Source organism: Anolis sagrei, chromosome 4 (assembly GCF_037176765.1).
Source record: "Anolis sagrei isolate rAnoSag1 chromosome 4, rAnoSag1.mat, whole genome shotgun sequence".
In the NCBI taxonomy this organism is placed as follows: Eukaryota; Metazoa; Chordata; class Lepidosauria; order Squamata; family Dactyloidae; genus Anolis; species Anolis sagrei.
The window spans coordinates 205120687-205143654 of record NC_090024.1 but is presented as its reverse complement, the minus strand read 5'-3'; the positions used below and the strand labels follow the sequence as shown (position 1 = coordinate 205143654).

The window sequence follows — 22968 nt, the reverse complement described above, 5'->3', positions numbered from 1 at the left end:
TCTCTCCAACAGATGTGGATCTTTTAGTTAGGGGAGTAGGAAAACCTTTACTCAATTAAATCTACTCCAGCCATTGAGGTGCCTCTTAATGATAATGTCTGCAAAGATTAGTCGCTCTAAGTATTTGACTAATAATTACAAGTGAGGGGGAATAAAGAATGAGAATAATAACATCATGATATCACACACATGCATACACAAGGGCTAAGAAATGCCGATAAAATGCAATCATTTCTGGCAATAATTAGTAACTCCTTTTATTGAAAACAACAAAGGGGGATTTACTTTGACATTTTGTGCATGTAACATTGTGCTTATCTTTATAAATCTTTTAAAAAGAAAGAAAACCAACCATCAGGTTATCCATGAAGAAGCAACACTTTCTGGAAGCGCCCAGAAATTCCCAGCATTTTAATTCAATTCCTGAGGAAAAGAGCAGACTGCGGAGGCTGCGGGAACTGTCCCCTACCTACGCCATCAACCCTTCAAATGGCATTTGATAGCTAGTTTCTCCTTTTCCACCGCCCACCATAAACAGACATCTGCTGAATATCAAACAACAGACTTCTTTGGCTTGGTGTTTTTCTTCCTAGTTTCCTTTTGTATTCAGTCCCAAGATCTTTTTGACATAATTCTGGACGTTCACATGGAGTTGTGGCGCTGTAGCAGAGAATACTTCCACAGCCAGGGCTCGGGCAGTCTCTGAACCATTCATCATGGCTCGGTATATGGGAAGGGTGTACTTCTGCTTTCCCTGAAACAAAGCACAAAAGGACTCACTAAGAAGCATGTAGCACCTCACAATATACCTAGAAGATGGTCAGGTAATTCCTCCCCAAGATTATTATAAGATAGCCCAGGCACATTCCCAGGTATGCCCTTTTCTAGCTCCAAACAATGACAGTATCATTATATGTTTTTCAGTATCTTGGAGGATGGGCAGATTGGAGAACTTCATAGAGGAGGGGGCTATTGATAAGGTTTATTTTTTTGTGTCAGGAGCAATTTGAGAAACTGCAAGTTGCTTCTGGTGTGAGAGAAGGACGTTGCCCAGGGAACGCCCAGATGTTTTGATGTTTTATCATCCTTGTGGGAAACTTCTCTCATGTCCTGCAATGGGGAGCTGGAGCTCTCCCCGGATTCGAACCTGCAACCTGTCAGTCTTTCAGTCCTGCTGGCACGAGGCTTTAACCCACTGTGCTACCGGGGGCTGCTATTAATAAGGTGGCAAGTCATGATAACAATATATCACCTCCAGTACCCAGGGGCACTGGAGCCCCTGGTGGCGCAGTGGGTTAAAGCACTGAGCTGCTGAGCTTGTTGATCGAAAGGTCGCAGGTTCGATTCCGGGGAGCGGCGTGAGCTTCCGATGTCAGCCCTAGCTTCTGCCAACCTAGCAGTTCAAAAACATGCAAATGTGAGTAGATCAATAGGTACTGCTCCGGCGGGAAGGTAACGGCACTCCATGCAGTCATGCCAGCCACATGACCTTGGAGGTGTCTATGGACAACGCTTGCTCTTCGGCTTAGAAATGGAGATGAGCACCACACCCCAGAGTCAGACATGACTGGACTTAATGTCAGGGGACTACCTTTACCTTTTTACCCAGAGGCAGTATGTACTCAATTGTTTGTTAGCATAAGCAGGGAATGCTGTCGCACAATGCTGTTTGTGGGATTCTCACAAGGATCTGGTTGGTAAGAACACCAGAGTATCAGATTGGCCTTTGGCCCAAGATAGTTCTCAGTTCAATAGGAAAATGATGGGAGATTAACAGGCTTAAGTATCATCAATATAGAAACAACCCAGTCACAAACCTGGCTCTGAAGAAAGTCTTTCACTTTGCTGAACTCAGCCTCATGATTATTCTTGAGAAGGATCTGGCACCAACGAAGACGCAGCTCTGCATTTTCAGCTTTGGAGATTTTGGGGTAAAAGCTACTCATCTTCTCAATGTTCCCTTATTAGGAAGGAATTGTTATGGTCATTTCACAACATATGGGGGAGATACATATTAAAACATGTTTAAAGTTCCATCTTGTCTCCAGTGTCATCAGTTGGGAGCCCCTTCCCCCAGCACCAACTGCTGCTCTGGGACCAGAGAGAAGAGAGGGGACCAGGAAGACAGTTCCATCTTGTCTTCTGCACTGTGCTAATAATATAAAACAATATAATATCTTGTATATACATATAATATTAATAATATTATAATGTAATACAATATAATACTAATAATAATATATTATAATTATATATTTTATATTATATGTAAAATCAGTAATAATATTACAGTATAGTGGTATAATACAATATAGTAATATATAATACTAATATTGTACTATGGTAATAATATAATATATTGTATTTACATATTACTTGTAAGCCACTCTGAGTCCCCTTCGGGGTGAGAAGGGCAGCATATAAATTTTGTAAATTAGTAAATAAATAAATAAAACGAGGGAGTCACATTATCTTGCTATTACTCCTTCTAAATAGTCAGTGTGTATCCTGAGCTATGCCTTAGGTCATGGTGTGGTCAATGCTGCTGCCACATCCGGTATTGACTATTGCAACGCGCTTTACAGGGTGTTGCTTTTGAAGCCTGCTTGGAAGCTTCAATTGGTCGAACTGTCAGCAGCCAGGTTGATTACCAGAGCGGCATACAGAGCAAGGACATCCCTTCTGTTGTGCCAGATCCGCTGGCTGCCAGTTTGCTACCGAGCACAATTCAAAAAAATGGCTTTAGCCTATAAAGCCCTAAACAGTTCCAGCCCAGCTTACCTGTCCTAACATATCTCCCCCTATGAACCACCTCGCAGATTAACATCATCTGGGGAGGCCCTGCTCTCCATCCCGCATTTCTCGCAAGCGCAACCAGTGAAAATGAGACAGGGCCTTCTCAGTGGTGGCTCCTTTGCTATGGGTACTCACTCCCCAGTAACATTAGATCAGCCCCCTCCCTTCTGGCCTTCAGAAAGAAAGTGAAAACTTGGTTTTGGGATCAAGCTTTCAGAGAATAGTGCAGTGCAATAACAGATATGGAATATGTGGAATGACTATGGAACATTTTGGACTACAATTATGGATGATGTGATTTTTAATATTGAATGTAATGTTTTTAAATGCTCAATAGGTATTAATTTTAATTTAAACGTTATTGGAATTGTATGTGTTTTAAGGCATTGAATAATTGCTTATATGTAAGCTGACTTGAGTCTCCTTCGGGCTAGAGAAAGGCAGGCTATACTTAGGGTCAATTAATACATTTATCTTATTGTACTGTGAGGGCCTTCAGACCCATTTATATATACATTTACACCACTATTTTAAGATTACACAAAATTTTTGCATGTTTGTTTTTTTTTAGTCACCGCAGATGCATGGCTATAGACCTTTTATTCCTGGGGTGCATGAAAATCCCTGTAAATAAATAAATAAAAATATCACCCTGTCCCAATCCCAAAGCTAAATTACTAAATGTCATTCTCTGAACTCTATTTCCTGGAGATACTAGTTTGCATTCCAATTTGCATAACACTTTCTTCACTTTCTCTGATCAGTCCTTTGTTCCCTTGTCATAACAAAGGGAGTCTCACCATCCGGTAAAGGAGATTTCTGCAAGATCTTATCCAGAAAAAAGATTAGCTGGTATGTTCTCCAAGCAGAGATATCTACTGCTTTAATTGCCTTCATGTCATGGTCAGGAGATGCCCAAAGGTCCGCCAGTTTCTCAGCTGGCTTCATCAGCTCCTCCCCAGGTGAAAGATCAGGAAGATAAGGGGGCCAGCCAGGTGTATTCAGCCACCGATCAAACTCAAGACCTACAACAAGAACAAGATGGGAAGGAAAGAACCTGTAGCACAACTTGATAGCTTAATAATAAAAAAACACTCAGTTATAAAGCATATGCAATTGTTTTTATACTACAGTTCAAGATACCAACATAACAATCTTTTCTGTAATCAGAAAGAGAAATAATGTGAATTTACCTATTTATGTCAGCAAAAGAGACTAACAATGGAGTCACAAAAGCCCAGTTTGCATTTCACGTCACCGTATAATGCCGGCCTAGCTCTCTGGACTACAATTTCACATTGGGAAACAATAACCTACCCTGACATCAAAGACTTAATACCAACTCAAAATAATACTTCTACAGTTGCAACTATAGCATGGCATAGTGATTGTGCTTGGCTAATGACCTGGAGAAGTTATGTGAAGTTACATGAAGAGGTGTTTCAATCAGCTGAAGTTAGCATCTCCTAAAGGTCACATGAGAACTTTGGAAGCTATGTCTGCTAAGTATTCATACAGCTTCAAGTTTCACAAAGAAGTTGAACTCTGCGTATGAAAACTATGGAGGAAATCTTCAAATATGAAACACTCCTGACCTGGAATGACATCCACTCCTTGCTTCTTCAGTTCTGGGAAATAGTTGAGGTAGAACTCCAGAGCGTCATCAGCTGTGATGCTCTGAAACTTGAACTGGTTCACATAAGCCTGTCACAGAAAGAGACGACACTGAATTAATCTGTGGTTTGTATGATGCGCCCGTGGTACTTCAACAATCATGTTCAATCTATATCCACCATCTTCAAACTATTTGGTTTAAATAGTAAATTAGGGTGATTCTTTGCCCTCAGACCAAAATTGGATTCATTTGATGTATCAGAGTTATGACATCCCAGATTTTAACTACTGGGCTAATTGACTAGTTTAAAAAGGCAACTATGGCCTTTTTCAAGAACAGAAATATTTTTTGAGCTTGCGATGACAATTCCTTTTGTTTCTGGTTAGGTAAAACTTAATTTGTTTGAAGGACAAGTCCTCATTTGTTCTATTTGTTGACTGCTTCTTCAAGACCGGTATTCTTGGGAAATCCCACAACAACTGTATCTCCATCTAATGGTTGCATCTCTCCCCTGGAGGACCCCTGGGTCTTTATAATCTACCTTCTTTTGACAAATTCAATTTGTCAGATGTCATGTTAGATTAAATTTTGTTTATACGCAAAGCATTCTCATTTTGGGAAAAAGGTGGGATCCAAATTAAATGAATGAATGAATGAATGGAAGAATAAGTAAAAAACAATTAAAACCCAATGTCAAGGATTATTTTGCCAGAAGCATCGATTCTGCTCTTTTTTTAACCTGGCCTGTTTTACAAATGCATCTTTTACTGAATGGCAAGTTGCAAAAAATGTTCTAGAAATAATAATAATAATAATAATAATAATAAAATAGCTTTATTTATATCCTGCCACCAGCCCCCAAAAGGGACTCGGGGCAGCTTACAAGCACGTGTTAGTGCACTGGAGTATACAATACAATAAAACACAGTAAAACACATAACACAAATACAGTAATACAACAACAATAACAATGTCAATAACATAAAACAGATGTACTTAAAAACAGCATAAAACCGCTTTTAATTAAACTACTCAGTAAAATGCAAAATAACTGCAGATAAAATGGTCACATGAATTTCAGTCACATTAAGTGCCAGAGTCAAACAAAGCAGTTGGTCTTCAGGTATGAACTAATATTAACCCTGTTTGAAGGCCTGCTTAAAAAGCCATGTTTTCAAGTTTTTACAAAAACTTTGGAATGTGGCGGCTAGCCTAATTTATTTGGGGAGGGCATTCCAAAGCCAAGGGGCCACTACCGAGAAGGCCCTCTCCCTCGTCCACACCAACCACGCTTGAGACAGAGGTGGAACAAAGAGGAAAAATCACATTATTCACTTTCAGTGGTCATGCAAGAACAGAAACGCCCTGCTGGACCAGACCAAAGTCCTCATTTTGTTTTAAATAGTAGTCAGCCAGACATTTGAAACTAGCCACAAGGAGAACATGACCACAGTAATACTTTCCTACTGACCAGCATTCAGAGATATACAGTTTCTAATGCTGGTTTTAAAGCAGCCATAAGTACATTTCACAGCAGTGCATTACATACCTTAAGTATACACTGCACACTAAATTAAGGATTATATGAAAAGATATTTTCTTTTTATCTGTTTACAATTTCCGCCATTCATTTTTGCCATATGATCTCAGCTTCTAATATTAGGAACAGGGGATAATGCCTCTATAGCCATTTTGCCACCTTGTGCATAATTTTATATTGCCTTCATATTCTTCCCAACTCAACTCCATTTCTCCCCCAGCTAATGTCATAATGTTTCTTCATAGGGAGTTTATCCAATCCCATGGTTTTCTCACTGCCCTTCCCAAGAGTTACCATAGCTTTCTGAAATGAGGTGATCCAAAATGTACAAGCAGGGTGGTAATGAAATATCTATTGCAAATTATACAATAAAGAGAGAGAGCTTCCTAGGGATTCCTAGGAATTACAGACAAATTCAAGACTAACATACAGACCTGTAAGAAGCCATCAAACTTGCTCTGGTCTCCCACAAGGTGGGCAAGGTAGGAGACAAAACAGTAGCCCTTTTCGTAGGGTGTTTCATTATATGTGTCTTCGGGATCAACACCTGGCAAGATGAAATATTTATAGAAATTTACAGCAGAAGCACCATTGCAAGTGATTGTTATTATTTGTTTCTTTTGTTTATTACATTGTGACCCTCCTTTTCCATTAGGAAAGAAGAAAGACTTATTCCATGTGCTTGTCAGAAGGGATCTTCAGCACATAATCAAGAGGGTTTCTATAGAAGATTTTTACAGATAGATAAGCTTCACAATAAGATACACAGTCCTCAAGCCAATTACAAATTTAAAGGTTAAAATAATCAAACTAGAAAATGACAGCAACCAATGAAATTGTTCTACTATACACAACCCTAAGATGCCAAGAGTTCACCATTTCTTTCTCATTTGTCAGCTTTGCAAATGTTTTTCTTGGGTTGCAGACAAAGTTAGCAACTTACCAGAAAATCTAGATACAAACACAATTAGGTCATTTACATCTGCAAGAGTACACTAGCACGAACTCTCAACAAGTAAGCTCACACAGATGTAGTAGTTCAACATGAACAGGGACAAATGCAAGATACTCCACTTAGGAAGGAAAAATGAAATGCAACAATCCAGAATGGAGGGCAATACCTGGCTCAACAGCAGTACATGTGAAAAAGATATTGGAGTTCTCGTGGACAAGTTAAACATGAGCAAGCAATGTGATGTGGCAGCTTAAAAAGCCAATGGGGCTTTGGCTTGTATAAATAGAAGTCTAGTGTCTATATCCAGGGAAGTCATGCTACCCCTCTATTCTGCCTTGCTCTGATCAATACAGACCTGGCTCTATTTTCACCCTGAGCTTGTTGAGTGGGTGATCTTCTCCTGTGTTGTCCATATGTTGACGAAGCAAAGCTCTTCCTGCAGCGGCTTCCAAGCAGCAGTAAGCAGCACCTGATTTTGCAGGAAAAGCACCAGAGAAAACTTAGCTTTTGAGCTGTTAAATTGCCACCTTGCTACTCTGAGATCATTCAGTGGTGTCTGAAACAACATTTGGGAGGGAATATTACAGTTCCTGGGTCAGAGGGACAGAACTGCAGAAGGCAGAACTTGCAAATCCCACTGAAAATAAAACAAATCAAGAAGCATAGGCTTTCACATACATAGGTATTAGCCACTTCATCTTGTAGTTTGAGATCTGGCCACACTGGTCCATGCTCTTGTTACATCCCGAATAGATCACTGCAACACGCTCTATGTGGGGTTGCCTTTGAAGACTGTTCGGAAACTAGTCCAACGGGCGGCAGTTAGACTTCTCACTGGAGCATCATACAGAGAGCATACCACCCCTCTGTTATGTCAGCTCCACTGGCTGCCGATTCAGTTCCGAGCACAACTCAAAGTGCTGGTCTTGACCTATAAAACCCTATACGGCACCGGCCCAGTGTACCTGTCCGAAAGAATCTTCTTCTACGTCCTGCCTAGGAATTTAAGATCTTCTGGCAGGGCCCTGCTCTCGGCCCCGCCCGTCACAGATGAGATTGGCGGGGACGAGGGACAGGGCCTTCTCAGTGGTGGCCCTCCGCCTGTGGAATTCACTCCCAGAGGAAATTAGATCATCGTCATTCCTCCTCTCTTTCAGAAGGAAATTAAAAACATGGATATGGGACCAGGCCTTTGGGTAATCTGGCAGACTGACAAGGACAATGATGACTAAAGCTTTGGAAACGGACTATGATAAGCGAAATGAATTTATTAATTATAGACTTGGTGAAACGATGGCCACCCAGCTGGCTTTTTATTGTATTAATGTAAAGTTTTAACTGTTTATAATTATTGTTACTATCTATTTTATTGTGTTGAATTGTAGGCATCAAACGTATGCCGGTTGGAAGCCGCCCTGAGTCCCCCTTAGGGGGGTTGAGAAGGGTGGAGTAGAAGTACCCGAAATAAATAAAAGATAAATAGTTTAACGTATGAGAAAACTCAATATTTAGAATGAAACATATCATACTTCTCTCTACCCATTTAACTCTTAAAAATATCTACAATGAATCCAGTCTTCCTTCCCCTAACATTTAATAGCAAAATGGGATGGACTAAAGTAGGAGGAGGCACAGAAGAAGGGAATGAAGAGAACTACGAAACAGCAAGTGGCCTCTTCAACATTTGATAACAGCTATGTTGCAATGTTAAATAGAACATAAAGGATGCCGGGTTTAAAAATAACCTGCTGTTTCTGAAGGTTTCCAGAAAAGGACTTCTGCTTTCTTTATGAGAAAAATGGTGGTTTGGGGTGTGTCCAGGCAGTGGATACAACTTTGGGGAACCACATCCATCTGCACTTTGCTCGGTTCTTGTCTTGTGAGAACTACATATACTCAGCAGCCACAATATGAGCGTTATGGGAAAGACTAAGCAATTGGGAAGTGATTGGGAATGGATTATAGAACTTGTAGTACAACTCCTAGAAATTCCCTACGTCTAGTGACAGCTGGAAAGACCTGACACAGGCCTCATCTACACTGACCATACAATCCAGTTTCTAAATGGAAATTACCCACTTTAAACTGGATAATTTTTTTATGTCAGGAGCAACTTGAGAAACTGCAAGTCACTTCTGGTGTGAGAGAATTGGCCATCTGCAAGAACACTGCCCAGGGGATGCCCGGATATTTTGATGTTTTACCATCCTTGTGGGAGGCTTCTCTCATGTTCCCACATGTGGAGCAGGAACTGGCAGAGGGAGCTCATCCACCCTCTCCCCGGATTCGAACCTCCAACCTGTCGGTCTTCAGTCCTGCTGGCATAAGGGTTTAACCCACTGTGAGCTCCATATAATCCAGTTTAAAGCAGATAACCTGCATTCAGAAACTGGATTATATGGCAGTGTTGACGGGGCCACAGGGAAATGTACTTTCTCAGACTCTCCCAGAAGTACTTCAGAAAAGAGAACTTTCTCAAGCTCGCAAAGTTAGTGTCCTCAACACCAGCAATCCTCAGTGCAGCATTTTGTTGCAGGTCACACTGTCCTGTTGCTAAGAACCACAACACAGCTATTTATCTGGTTAGCAATGCTGGGCAACTCACCATACAGTTCAGTGGTGATCCTTCTCTGTGCATACATGGTGAAGCCCTCGTTCAACCAGAACTCCCCCCACTGAGCATTGGTGACTAGATTCCCAAACCAGCTGTGCGAGATCTCATGGATGATGACATCTGCCAGGGAACGATCACCAGCCAAGAGGCACGGGGTCACAAAGGTGATACAGGGGTTTTCCATCCCCCCAAAAGGAAATGAGGGGGGCATGAAGAGAACATCATACCTGTCAAAAACAAAACCTGTTAACAAGACGTCAACCTCTGCTTCAAAAATTTGTTTCTAACATGTCATCTACACATATGACCATCATGTTTCTTTAAGATGTGACAACTACCTGCTATTATTGCTCACACCACCTCGTCACATTTCAATTGCCAAAATCAACTCCATCTGAGTGGCAATGGTTGCACCTCAACTTTCAGCTACAATAATTAATATATTTATTCCTTGCCCCCTGACTGAAGCTAAGATAGTTTCATGTAATGGAATATATCTGAAATATATTGCATTTGAGCTGCTGGTTGCCACCAAATAAATTCCACATTTTGTCAGTGTACCCTATTTAGCCTTTTCACACTAAATAATTAGGGAATCATGATTTCACTTTAACTACTCTGGTGACATTCTATGGAATTCTGGGTTTGGTATTTGGTGAGCCAATAGAGGAGTTCTGGCTGAGCAGTGTAAATCCCCTCCCTAAATTAAAAATCACAGGATTCCATAGGATGTTGCCACGGCAGTTAAATTGGTATATAATGCTGCAATTGTGTAGTTTGAAAGCGCTCCTAATCCTATCATCAGAAAGAGTTAATGGGAAATGGTTTTAGATAGCTTATCAGTTAATTTAGTGGACTTTTCTTACTCAGACTGAAACAAAGTCCATAGCAGTGGACTTTTATCCAGCTTGTTGTTTCCTTGTTTTATCTAAAGACATCAGAATTTCAACCTGGGACCTCCTGAGTTTGGTAAAGTTACTTTTTGGGCTAGACCTCCCACAATCGCCACTAACACTAGAATGATTCTAAGAACTGAGTGCAAAAAGTAACCTTTCTTAATTCTGTCTTTTAAACTTTATTTAGAAATAGGGTTATGACCAAAATTTGGGGTCATTTCTGTTATAGTTATAGCACAATGGTTCCAGTTCGACTACTATAACAAAATCTTATGTAATCCTAGGACTGCACTTAAGAGAGGGGTATTTAAAACTCCCAGCCAGAGAGCAAACTACAAAGCCCAGGGTTCCAAACAATGCAGCCATGAAATGTGAAAGGGGCCTTAGGGCCGGGCTTTAGCACAGTGGGTTAAACCATCAGCTGTAGAAAATCTTGCTGATTGAAAGGTTGGCAGTTCAAGCCCAGGTCGGGGTGAGCTCCTGCCATCAGCCCAGCTCCTGCTTATCAAGCAGATTGAAAACAGCAATGTGAATAGATAAACATGTACTGCTTTAAACAGGGAGGTAATAAAAGGCGCCCATAAGGACATGCCAGTGATTCCATCGGGAGAATGTCTACGGATAACAAAGCTCCTCAGCTTGGAAGATGGAGCGAGAGCACCTCCCCGTGTCCAGAGTCGAGCACAGCCTCCAGATGCCGAAGATGGAAAAAGATGGGAACTCCTATACCTCTATTTATGTATTGTCTGTCCTTGTTCATTGTATAACAGCATTGAATGTTTGCTGTATATGTGTACTGCAATCTGTCCTGAGTCCCCTCGGGGAGATAGAGCGGAATATAAATAATGTTTATTATTATTATTATTATTATTATTATTATTATTATATTCTGCACGTAAAATGGGCACTCTGCACTTCGAGTGCTGGGCTTCTCCTGGTTCAGCAAAGATGATTTAAGGAAAAGAATAGGGATAATTCTCCTAAACATGAAATCAAGGTGTAGGAATGTGCATGTGTGCATATATGTGGGACCCCTAATGGGAAATCTTTCTAGTTTTGTAGTAGAAGTACCTTTCCCAAACATATGGTCCAAAAAGCTTCTCTCCAGTGGCAAGAAACTCTTCAATCACACCATCATATTCTTTCCGTGCAGCCTCAATCAGGCAGGGCTCAGCCCATACGTGACTCCTAGCAAGGAAAAACAAAATGAATGGATGAATATAAAGGGTGGTAAAAAACATGCACATCAACATACTACCTAACCTTGGCCTGTAAAGAATCACTTGCACGGTGGCCAATAAAACCATCTCTGTACTGAATATGAATGCAGACAGTCAAAAGTAACCACTAGGAGAGTTTCCTTTCTTATGCCATTTTTTTAGCTGACAATTTTACACATAGCCCCAAAATATTTAAGGGGGAAAAAACAAAATTGAATAGTAACTGCTGGTCCAGACAGAAAAACAGATAATGAAACTTTAACAGTGTTAAGTTTATTTATTTGATTCATATTCCACCTGGTTCAGGTCTGAAAGTGGTTTACAACCATTAAAAACAGAAGCCACCTACAATTTCTCAAGTTGCTCCTGACATGAAAAACAAACAACAACAACATACTACTACTACTACTACTAATAATAATAATAATAATAATAATATAAAACTTCATTTATATCCCGCCACCATCTTCCCAAAGGGGCTCAGGGCAACTCACAAAAGCACTCAAAAGTGCAACACACATAAAATACCCAAGTGCGTAAGTATATAAAACAATAACAATATACGTTATACAGTAATTTGACATAAAACATTATATAGATCTATACTGATTTAAAGTACAGTTTAAAAATTTATAATGCAAAAGTTAAGAGAATTAAAACACAGTTCTATTCAAAAACAGGTTAAAAACAATTTTTAAAAAAGATTTAGCCCTCTTCAACGGATCCTAAAGCTTAAATAGGCTCATATAGGGAGATACAGTCTTACAAACAATCTGAATCCAAGAGGTATAGGAACTTAAAGGTGATAAACAACATGTTGAATTCTGCCACAAAATAGATTGGCAGTCAGTGAAACCGTTCTAGCAAGAAGGTTATATAATTTACCACAGAAACCTGGCCACAGCCATTTGAATTGATTGAATTCGGACCCGAAGTTTCTGAACAGTTTCCAAAAGCAGCTCCACACAGAATGTGTTTCAGTAATCCAAATGGGATACAATCAAGGCAGGTGTCACTATGTTGTTGTTCATTCGTTCAGTCGTCTCCGACTCTTCGTGACCTCATGGACCAGCCTACGCCAGAGCTCCCTGTCGGCCGTTACCACCCCCAGCTCCTTCAAGGTCAGTCCAGTCACTTCAAGGATGCCATCCATCCATCTTGCCCTTGGTCGGCCCCTCTTCCTTTTGCCTTCCACTTTCCCCAGCATAATTGTCTTCCCTAGGCTTTCCTGTCTCCTCATGATGTGGCCAAAGTACTTCAACTTTGTCTCTAGTATCTTTCCCTCCAGTGAGCAGTCGGGCTTTATTTCCTGGAGGATGGACTGGTTGGATCTTCTCGCAGTCCAAGGCACTCTCAGCACTTTCCTCCAGCACCACAGCTCAAAAGCATCGATCTTCCTTCGCTCAGCCTTCCCTATGGTCCAGCTCTCACATCCGTAGGTTACTACAGGGAATACCATGGCTTTGACTGGGCGGATCTTTGTTGCCAGTCTGATGTCTCTACTCTTCACTATTTTATCGAGACTGGACATTGCTCTCCTCCCAAGAAGTAAGCGTCTTCTGATTTCCTGGCCACAGTCTGCATCTGCAGTAATCTTGGCACCTAGAAATACAAAGTCTGTCACGGCCTCCACGGTTTCTCCCTCTATTTTCCAGTTGTCAATCATTCTTGTTGCCATAATCTTGGTTTTTTTGACGTTTAGCTGCAACCCGGCTTTTGCGCTTTCTTCTTTCACCTTGATTAGAAGGCTCCTCAGCTCCTCCTCGCTTTCGGCCATCAGAGTGGTGTCATCTGCATATCTGAGGTTGTTAATGTTTCTTCCAGCAATTTTCACCCCAGATTTGCATTCATCCAGCCCCGCACATCGCATGATGTGTTCTGCATACAAGTTAAAAAGGTTGGGTGAGAGGATGCAGCCTTGCCGTACGCCTTTCCCAATCTTGAACCAGTCTGTTGTTCCGTGGTCAGTTCTGACTGTTGCTACTTGGTCCTTGTACAGATTCCTCAGGAGAGAGACAAGGTGGCTTGGTATGCCCATCCCACCAAGAACTTGCCACAATTTATTATGATCCACACAGTCAAAGGCTTTAGAGTAGTCAATGAAGCAGAAGTAGATGTTTTTCTGAAACTCCCTGCCTTTCTCCATTATCCAGCGGATATTGGCAATCTGGTCTCTCGTTCCTCTGCCTTTTCTAAACCCAGCCTGAACATCTGGCAACTCTCGCTCCATGTATTGCTGGAGTCTTCCTTGCAGGATCTTGAGCATTACCTTACTGGCATGAGAAATAAGGGCCACTGTACGGAAGTTTGAGCAGTCTTTCGCATTTCCCTTTTTTGGTATGGGGATATAAGTTGATTTTTTCCAGTCTGATGGCCATTCTTGTGTTTTCCATATTTGCTGGCAAATGGCATGCATCACCTTGACACCATCATCTTTTAAGATTTTAAACAGTTCAGCTGGGATCCCGTCGTCTCCTGCTGCCTTGTTGTTAGCAATGCTTCTTAAGGCCCATTCAACCTCACTCCTCAGGATGTCTGGTTCTAATTCATTCACCACACCGTCAAAGCTATCCTCGATATTGTTATCCTTCCTATACAGATCTTCTGTATAGTCTCGCCACCTTCTCTTGATCTCTTCAGCTTCTGTTAGGTCCCTGCCATCTTTGTTTCTTATCATACCAATTTTTGCCTGAAATTTACCTCCAATGTTTCTAATTTTCTGGAAGAGGTCTCTTGTCCTTCCTATTCTGTTGTCTTCTTCCACTTCCATGCATTGCTTATTTAAAAATAGTTCCTTATCTCTTCTGGCTAACCTCTGGAATTGCGCATTTAACTGGGCATATCTCCCCTTATTATCCCTGTTTCCTTTTGCTTTCCTCCTTTCTTGGGCTACTTCCAGTGTCTCAGCAGACAACCATTTTGCCTTCTTGGTTTTCTTTTTCTTTGGAACGTACTTTGTTGCCGCCTCCTGAACAATGTCGCGGACTTCTGTCCATAGTTCTTCTGGGACTCTGTTTACTAAATCTAGTCCTTCAAATCTGTTCTTCACTTCCACTGTATATTTGCTAGGAATGTTAGTGAGATCATATCTAACTGGTCTGTGTATTTTCCCTGATCTCTTTAGTTTTATTCTAAATTGGGCAATAAGAAGTTCGTGATCTGAGCTACTGTCAGCCCCAGGTCTTGTTTTCACCGACTGGATGGATGTCCGCCACCTTTGGCTGCAAAGGATGTAGTCAATCTGATTTCGGTGCTGACCATCTGGTGAGGTCCATGTATAAAGCCGTCTTTTAGGTTGTTGGAAGAGAGTGTTTGTAATACACAGCGAGTTTTCCTGGCAGAATTCTATCAGCCTGCGTCCCGCTTCATTTTGTTCTCCCAGACCATGCTTGCCTGTGATCCCAGTTGTCATTTGACTTCCCACCTTGGCATTCCAGTCTCCTGTAATGAAAGTAATGTCTCTTTTTGGTGTATTATCCAGTAGGTCCTGCAGATCCTCATAGAACTGATCTATTTCTGCTTCTTCAGCAGCTGTGGTTGGGGCGTATATTTGGATCACTGTGATGTTGAAAGGCTTTCCTTGCACTCGAATTGGGATCATTCTGTCATTTTTTGGGTTGTATCCAAGCACCGCTTTAGCAAATTTCTTATTAATTATGAAGGCTACTCCATTTCTTCGATGTTCCTCTTGTCCACAGTAGTAGATCTGGTGGTCATCTGATGTGAAGTGGCCCATTCCAGTCCATTTCAGTTCGCTGACCCCCAGAATGTCTATCTTTAGTCTTGACATCTCACCAATAACAACATCCAATTTGCCCTGGCTCATAGATCTTACATTCCAGGTTCCTATGGTGTGTTGATCTTTAGAGCATCGGATTCGTCGTTCGCCTCCAGTACCGTCGGCCGCTAGCCTTCCTTTCGGCTTTGAGCTAGCTGCGTCATCACATCTGGGGCTAGTTGAATTTATCCTCTGCTCCTCCCCAGTAGCATTTTGGCCATCTTCCGACCTGGGAGTCCCATCTTCCAATGGCATACCGACATATCTCTGGTTGTACTGGTCCATTTAGTTTTCTTGGCAAGGATACTGGAGTGGTTTGCCATTGCCTTCCCCAGGGATCACGCTTGGTCTGACCTCTCTGCCACAACCGTCCCGTCTTGGGTGGCCCTTCACGGTTTCGCTCATGACATCATTGAGGTGCTCAAGCTCCAGCGCCCCGACAAGGCGGTGATCCTTTGCTGGAGGGTGTCACTATAGCCATATCTAATGTCTCAAAAGATCAGGAAACAGTTGGTACACCAATTTCAGCTGTACAAATGCACTTCTGGTCATTGCTGAAACCTGGGCATCCACACTCAAGTCAGTGTCCAAGAATATGTCCTAGTTGTGAATCTGGTAACATCTAACACAGACTGAGTATTTGAATCCCAGTAGCACCTCTGTTTTGTCTGGATTAAGCATCAATTTGTGTTCAGTCATTCATTTCATCAGTGACAGTAGACACTGCTTTATAAAATGTTGTTGTTGCTGTTGTTGTTGTTATTATTATTATTATTAAACTTTATTTATACCTCACCACCATCTCCTGAAGGAACTCAGGGCAGCTCACAAAAGCATTCAAAGGTGCAAACACACAAAATGCAAGAAGTGCATAAACAATAACACAAAAGCAATAACAAACAACATAACATCATAAAACCCCATTGGATAAAAAACAATAAAATACAACAATAACTGCAGATATATAACAAACTGCAACAATATCACTCTCATAAAATGCAAGGTGAAATAATCTCTAAGTCCTAAAATATGTTAAGAATTTCTAAACATTGTCAAAGGCTTGTCTAAAAAGCCATGTTTTCAATTGTGCTCTGAAGGATTGGAGAGTGGGGGCTAGCCTAATCTTTCTTGGGAGGGCATTCCAAAGCCAGGGGGCCACCACCGACTGGTTGTTAGGAATTGTGGGAGTTGAAGTCCAAAACACCTGGAGGGCCGAAGTTTCCTCAGGCCTAGTCTAGATGGAACTTAGAATTAATTTTGGGATTCACCTTTATCCACAGGGCAGCCTCTTACCTGGGTCCCACTTTAGCAGAAACAATATCACCAACAACCAAGGCAATCAAATAGGATGGGATGGGATGAGGCATTTTGAAGAAGAAAGTGTTGTCCTTCTGCTTCTCTTGCGTCACCGCGCTCATCACGGCCGTGAAACCATCAGGAACCTAACAGCAAAGGAAGAGATAACCAGTATGGCGAGGAGGGTGGATCTTACCTGATGGGAGGAAGCTCAACTATTTTCACATTCTCTTGTAACGACTTTTGCATCTTGAGGATTTCTAGGTCCTCCAGTATGACTCTATGGTCAAATTCCAGCAGAAGGTGGCCACAGAGTCACACTGACAACGTGGAGTTTCCTAAGAAATGTATTGTTGAAGTCTTTCATGGCTGGAATTACTGGGTTGTTGTGAGTTTTCCGGGCTGTATGGCCATGTTCCAGAAGCATTCTCTCCTGGTGTTTTGCCTGCATCTATGGCAGGCCTCCTCAGAGGTTGTGAGTGCTCTCAACCTCTGTGGATGCCTGCCATAGATGTAGGCAAAATGTCAGGAGAGAATGCCTCTGGAACATGACAATACAGCCCAGAAAACTCACAACAACCCTTTCCTAGAAAACATTTTAATGAACTCTGTGGACAAAAGATCAAACCCACAAATATGGCCTGGGGGAGGGAGCACTGTATATGATGACCTGTTCTGTCCCATTCCAAACAAAAACTAGCTTACCTTTATAACAGCCGAGTATGTACTTTTAACTGCAGGGGTGTCAAAGCAAGGGAAAAAGGACCTATTCAGGACAGCCTGGCCTTGAGTGTACATATAAGGCTTCTGCTTCCCTGCTGTCTGCTCGGGAGTTAGCCAACACACCTGACAAAAAGATAAAACACAGCTTCCCATGAGTGACCGGAAACTTTACCTGGATGCTTGCAGAATATGTACTCTTTACGGCTGGGGTGTGGAAGCCAGGGAACAAGGACCTGTTGAGCACAGGAAAGCCAGAGGTGTAAAGAAATGGTCTCTCCTTCTGGGCAGTTTGATAAGAATCCAGACAGGATATCTATAAGAGCAGGGATATGATCAAGCTGTCAGGAACTTTGATTCTCCCTTGGTTTCCATTTACATTAGCCAGTCACAAAATCAGGAATTTATCAGGCTACTTTAAGGAAACAAAAGGCAATCTAGGAGTTATACCCACTTGAGGTTTGGAGGGAGCTCAGAATATTGGGAGAAATGGGCAGGAGAGAATCAGGTATCTCTAAGTCAAGCAATAATTATTGTTCTGTACTCTACTACATACAAAAATCTTTTAGACAACACAAACAATACTGGGGTTATTTGAGATGGGAGGATCTGCTTTTTTTTTTACATTCAGTTTTTCCAGACAATTGCTATATTTTCCTACATGAATAGTGGCTGTTGTGCGAATAGGTAGTCAACAATCTACAATGTGCTTCAAGATGAATCTGACTTATGGCAACCGTAAAATAGTTTTCTTTTGGTTTTTTGTGTGTGTCAGAAGCAGCTTGAGAAGCTGTAAGCCACTTCTGGTGTGAGAGAATTGGCTGTCTGCAAGGATGTTGCCCAGGGACGCTTTGATGTTTTACCATCCTCTGGGAGGCTTCTCTCATGTCTCTGCATGAGAAGCTGGAGCTGATTTATTCAGATGAGGCTTCCCATTATTTATTATTTACCTTATTTATTTATTATTTAACCTGCCTTTCTCAACTTTGTAGGAGGCTCAACATATATAGGCAAAATTCAATGCCATGTAAAAAATACATATATAATTGCATGTGCGATTGGCAGAGATGAAGGACAAGGCCTTTTCAGTGGTGGCCCCCAGCTATGGAACTCCCTCCCCAGGGATATTAGATCAGCCTCCTCCCTCCTGGCTTTCTGAAAAAAAGTAAAGACCTGGCTCTTTGAACAAGCTTTTGAGAATGCAGTGAAATAGATAACATGGAACTATGAATGATAAAACATGGAATGGCCAGACGATGTTACTGGATAATGTTTTTAACAAGATGACAATGATGATCATATGCTTTAACATTTTTATTTATGTTTTATATTGTAATGTTGATTGTTTTTAATGGCACCTTTATGAATGCCTGACATCTAATTGTGCCAATCTTTAACCTGCCTTGAGTTGCCGTATGGCTGAGAAAGGTGGGCTATAAATATCGTAAATAAATAAATAATAAATAATAAAATAAACATATATAATAAAACAAACATTAAAACATACTGAACCTTAAAAACACTTGTTAAAATCATGTTATCCAAAATCATAGTCCATGGCCGTTCCAAAATTGTCTTTGCACTATTCCATAATTCTCTAGTGGATTACTAACTGAACACTTGATCCCACATCCATGTCTTTAGCCTTTTCCTGAAAGTCAGAAGGGAGGGGCTGATCATTAGGAAGGGAGTTCCATATCCGAGGGGCCACCACGGAGAAGGTCCCGTCTCTTGTCTTTGAGAGACAGAACTTGCAAAGGGGGCAGGACTGAGAGCAGGGCCTCCCCAGACGATCTTAACCTCTTTGCTGGCTCGGAGAGGGAGATACGTTATGACAGGTAAGCTGGGGCTTTATAGGCTAAAGCTAGAACTTTGAATTGTGCTTGGTAGTAGATTGGCAGCCAATAGAACTTGCGTAACAGAGTCGTATGCTCTCTGTAGCCCGCTCCATTGAGAAATCTGACTGCCGCCTGTTGAACTACTTGAACTGTTGAACTGACAGTGTGACTTGCCCAAGGTTGCCCAGTAGGTTTTCGTTTCTGGGAAGGAAATTAATTACATTGGTTGGGGAAACAGGGATCCTGACTAAGGGTGGAAAGAAGCATGTTCAAGCAAGGCCTCCTTGCTTCTGCTCCCCTTCTACAACAAGAAATAGTTCATCACAGGAAATGTATTGAGCACAAGATGAAGGGAAGATCAAACTACAAAGCTACTAAGAACCAAGGGCAAAAACCAAAAAGCACCAGCTCATTTGCCTTTGATTGACAGAGCCTCTCAGAAAGACGAGAAAGGGGCAAATTTTGTAGAAACAAGGCATCGCTGCAAACAACACAAAGGGAGGGCACAAGTGGAACAAGAGATGCTCAGGGGCATCTTTCCCAGACTGAGAGAACCAAATCTTCCCCAAAAGCAAATAAAATAAAAGCCATCCTAGCAACAAAGGCAACACTTCTAAGCATGGAGAGTATTTTCCTCCTAAACACTAATGGTGGCAGATAGGACTGCATCCCTGAGCATGTGCCGAGTGTCTTTCTCCTGAACACCAAAAGCAGCAGGAAGAAGCACCCAAGCAAAGAGGGTTGCATTCCTGATCATGTACAGAGAGTTTTCCTCTTGAACACCAATAGTGTTTTGAGTCTTGTTTAAGAGAGGAAAGCGGGATATAATAATACCTCCTGAACACTGGGGGGGGGGGGGGGGGGGAAGCACTGAAGCAACAAATGATGCATTCCTGAACATGTGCAGAGTGTCTTCCTCCTGAACACCAAAGATGCTTTGAGTCTCATTTAAGATAGGAGTGTGGGATATAAATAAATATTATAATAATTCCTTTTGGACACCAAAGGTGGCAGGAAGAAAAAATCAAGCAATGAGTGCTGAATTCCTGAGCACACTGAGTGTTATCCTCCTGAACACACACAGAGTGTTAGCCTCCTGAAGGTGCTTTGAGTCTAGTTAAAGAGAGGAAAGTGGAGTATAAATTATAATTATAACTTATTATTACTTCTCCTGGACACCAAAGGCAGTAGGATGAAACACTGAAATAATGGGTGTTGTGTTTCTGACCACATGCAGAGTGTCTTCCTCCTGAACACCAGTGAGACGCATCCAAGCAAGAAGTGCTACACTCCTGAACACGTGCAGTATTTGCCTCCTGATCACCAAAGCGGCTTTGAATCTCGATAGAGAGGAAAGTGGAATATAAATAAATAAATAAAACTATTATTATTCCTCCTGGACACCAAAGGCGGAAGGGAGAAGCCGCCAAGCAACAAAGGCTGAGTTCCTGAGCATATATAGGTTGTGGTCAAAGGCTTTCATGGCCAGCATCACTGGGTTGCTGTGAGTTTTCCAGGCTTTAAGGCCATGTTCCAGAAGCATTCTTTCCTGACATTTCTCCCACATCTATAGCAGGCATCCTCAGAGATTGTGAGGTCTGTTTGAAACTAGATATATAAACAAGTGAGGTTTATATATTTGTGGAATATCCAGGGTGGGAGAAAGAGAATTCTTGCCTGCTTGAGGTAAGTGTGAATGTTGTAATTGGCCACCTTGATTAGCACTGAATAGCCTTGCAGCTTCAAAACCTGGCTGCTTCCTGCCTGGAAAATCCTTTGTTGAGAGGTGTTAGCTGGCTCTGATAGTTTCCTATCTGGAATTCCCGTTTTTTGAGTGTTGCTCTTTATTTACTGTCCTGATTCTAGAGGTTTTTTTTTCTAGAGTTCCACAGATAGATAGATAGATAGGTATGTAGACACACACTAGCTGTCATCTGCCACGCGTTGCTGTGGTCCAGTCTGTGTATATGTGTTGTGTGTTTGTATATGTGTGTATATATATTTGTGTATATATGTGTGATTTTGCTCATGCGTTGTAATATATTTTCTATATTTTTTGGCTTTTAAAATATCTTCCGCTGTGTTTTTCAGTGCTTTTATGAGTAACGGTCACTTGTTGGTCTGATAGGTGTCTTGTGTTCAAATCAAGTGTCAATTTGTCCAGTGGGTTTTAAGTTATGTTAATCCCACAAACAAACATTACATCTTTATTTATACAGACTAGCCGTCCCCTGTCACAGCGTTTGTGTGTATGTGTTTTTTGTGTGTATATATGTGGTCTTGCGCATGCGTTGTAATGTATTTTTTTTAATTTTTGGCTTTTTAAGTCTCTTCCACTGTGTTTTTCCAGTGTTTTTATAAGTGATGGGTCACTTGTTGGCCTGATGCATGTATTGTGTCCAAATTTGGTGTCAACCCGCCCAGTGGTTTTTGCGTTCTGCTAATCCCACAAACAAAGATTACATTTTTATTTAAATAGATATATATCTCCTCACTTGCCTAGTTTCCAACAGACCTCACAACCTCTGAGGATGCTTGCCATAGGTGTGGGTGAAACCTCAGGAGAGAATGCTTCTGGAACATGGCCATACAGCCCGGAAAACTCACAGCAACCCATCTGCAGCTTGCCTTCCTTCTGAACAAGCCAAGTGGCAAGAAGCAAGGAGTGCCGCATCCCTGAGCGCCTTCCCGCTGGACACCGCAAGCGGTCACTGATGATGGGCCCTTCCCCCTGGACAGACACCAAAGGCGGCAGGGAGGCGCACTCAAGGAAGGTGGGTTGCGCTTCTGAGCACGTGCAGAGTGCCAAGCACGAGTCAGCTATTCCAACCGCTCTGCCGCCCACGCATTTCGCAGGGAGAAGTCGCTGAGTGGAGGCGGAGGAAGTGCTTAGGCTGAAAAGGAGCAAATCCGGGGCGCCGATCCCACTCACCCCGGGCCCGGCTCCGGCGCGGAAGGCGACCTCCACCACGAGCTTGTCCCCTGCGGCCAGGGGCTCGGGGAAGGCGAGGCGGAGGGCGGAGCCGTAGCTGGCGAAGGGCCGGTGGTCCTGGAAGGGCAGCGGGCGGAGCCTCTCGGGGCCCTCTCCCGCCTCGGCCCAGGCGGCGCTCTGCACCTCCACGGTGGGGTGCGAGTCCAGGAGCAGCTCGGCCGCCCGCTCCTCCAAGCAGGTCAGCTCCAGGCGCACCGAGCCCCGCACCTCCCCGCCGGCGGCCCCCGGCGCCCCGAAGCCCACGCGCAGCTCCAGGTGCACGTGCCGGAGGCGGAAGGCGCCCGCGCTGCAAGCCGAGGCCGGGTCTCGTGCTGCCATCCTGCGCCGAGGACCGAAGGAAGAAGGGGATCGAGAGGGGATCGAGAGACGGGAAGGCCGGCCCAGGAGGCGGAGGCCGCGGAGCCGCCCACAGGGGCAGGGCCACGCACAGGCAGGCGGGCTTCCTGCAGAGCGGCTGCACGGGGGACCATCATGCAGCTTGGCAACACTCAACCGCCAAGTTTCACCGCTCAGTAGCCGTGGCCTTTGTAGCAGAGAAGGCGATTGGTTTTTTTTATCGGGTCAGGAGCGAACCAGACAGTTGTATTGTATTTTAAAACACACACACACAGAAAGTTTGCAGACTTGGCATTCTATTAAATGCCCTTTAATCAGTAAGGTAAAGGTAAAGGTAGTCCCCTGACATTAAGTCCAGTCATGTCTGACTCT

The 22968-nt window shown here is 42.6% G+C and overlaps 1 protein-coding gene across 2 annotated transcripts; it reads right to left on the bottom strand.

Annotated features, from left to right (window-relative positions):
* Window positions 1–231: 231 nt before the first annotated feature.
* Window positions 232–22658, bottom strand: RNPEP (arginyl aminopeptidase). Of its 2 annotated transcripts, none has more exons than XM_060772503.2 (11): window positions 22201–22658; window positions 17606–17746; window positions 16708–16856; window positions 11488–11604; window positions 9512–9747; window positions 7262–7375; window positions 6386–6498; window positions 4392–4500; window positions 3597–3821; window positions 1818–1960; window positions 232–754 (listed from the first exon to the last, which is right to left on the bottom strand). In XM_060772503.2, the coding sequence occupies exons 1-11, from the start codon at window positions 22576–22578 to the stop codon at window positions 590–592; spliced, it is 1890 nt and encodes a 629-aa protein (XP_060628486.2). In that variant the 5' UTR covers window positions 22579–22658; the 3' UTR covers window positions 232–589. The 2 variants fall into 2 exon arrangements, with proteins under 2 accessions (XP_060628486.2, XP_060628484.2); XM_060772501.2 differs by lacking the exon at window positions 17606–17746 and adding an exon at window positions 17416–17556 and having other exon boundaries at window positions 22201–22657.
* Between the last annotated feature and the right edge of the window lie 310 nt (window positions 22659–22968).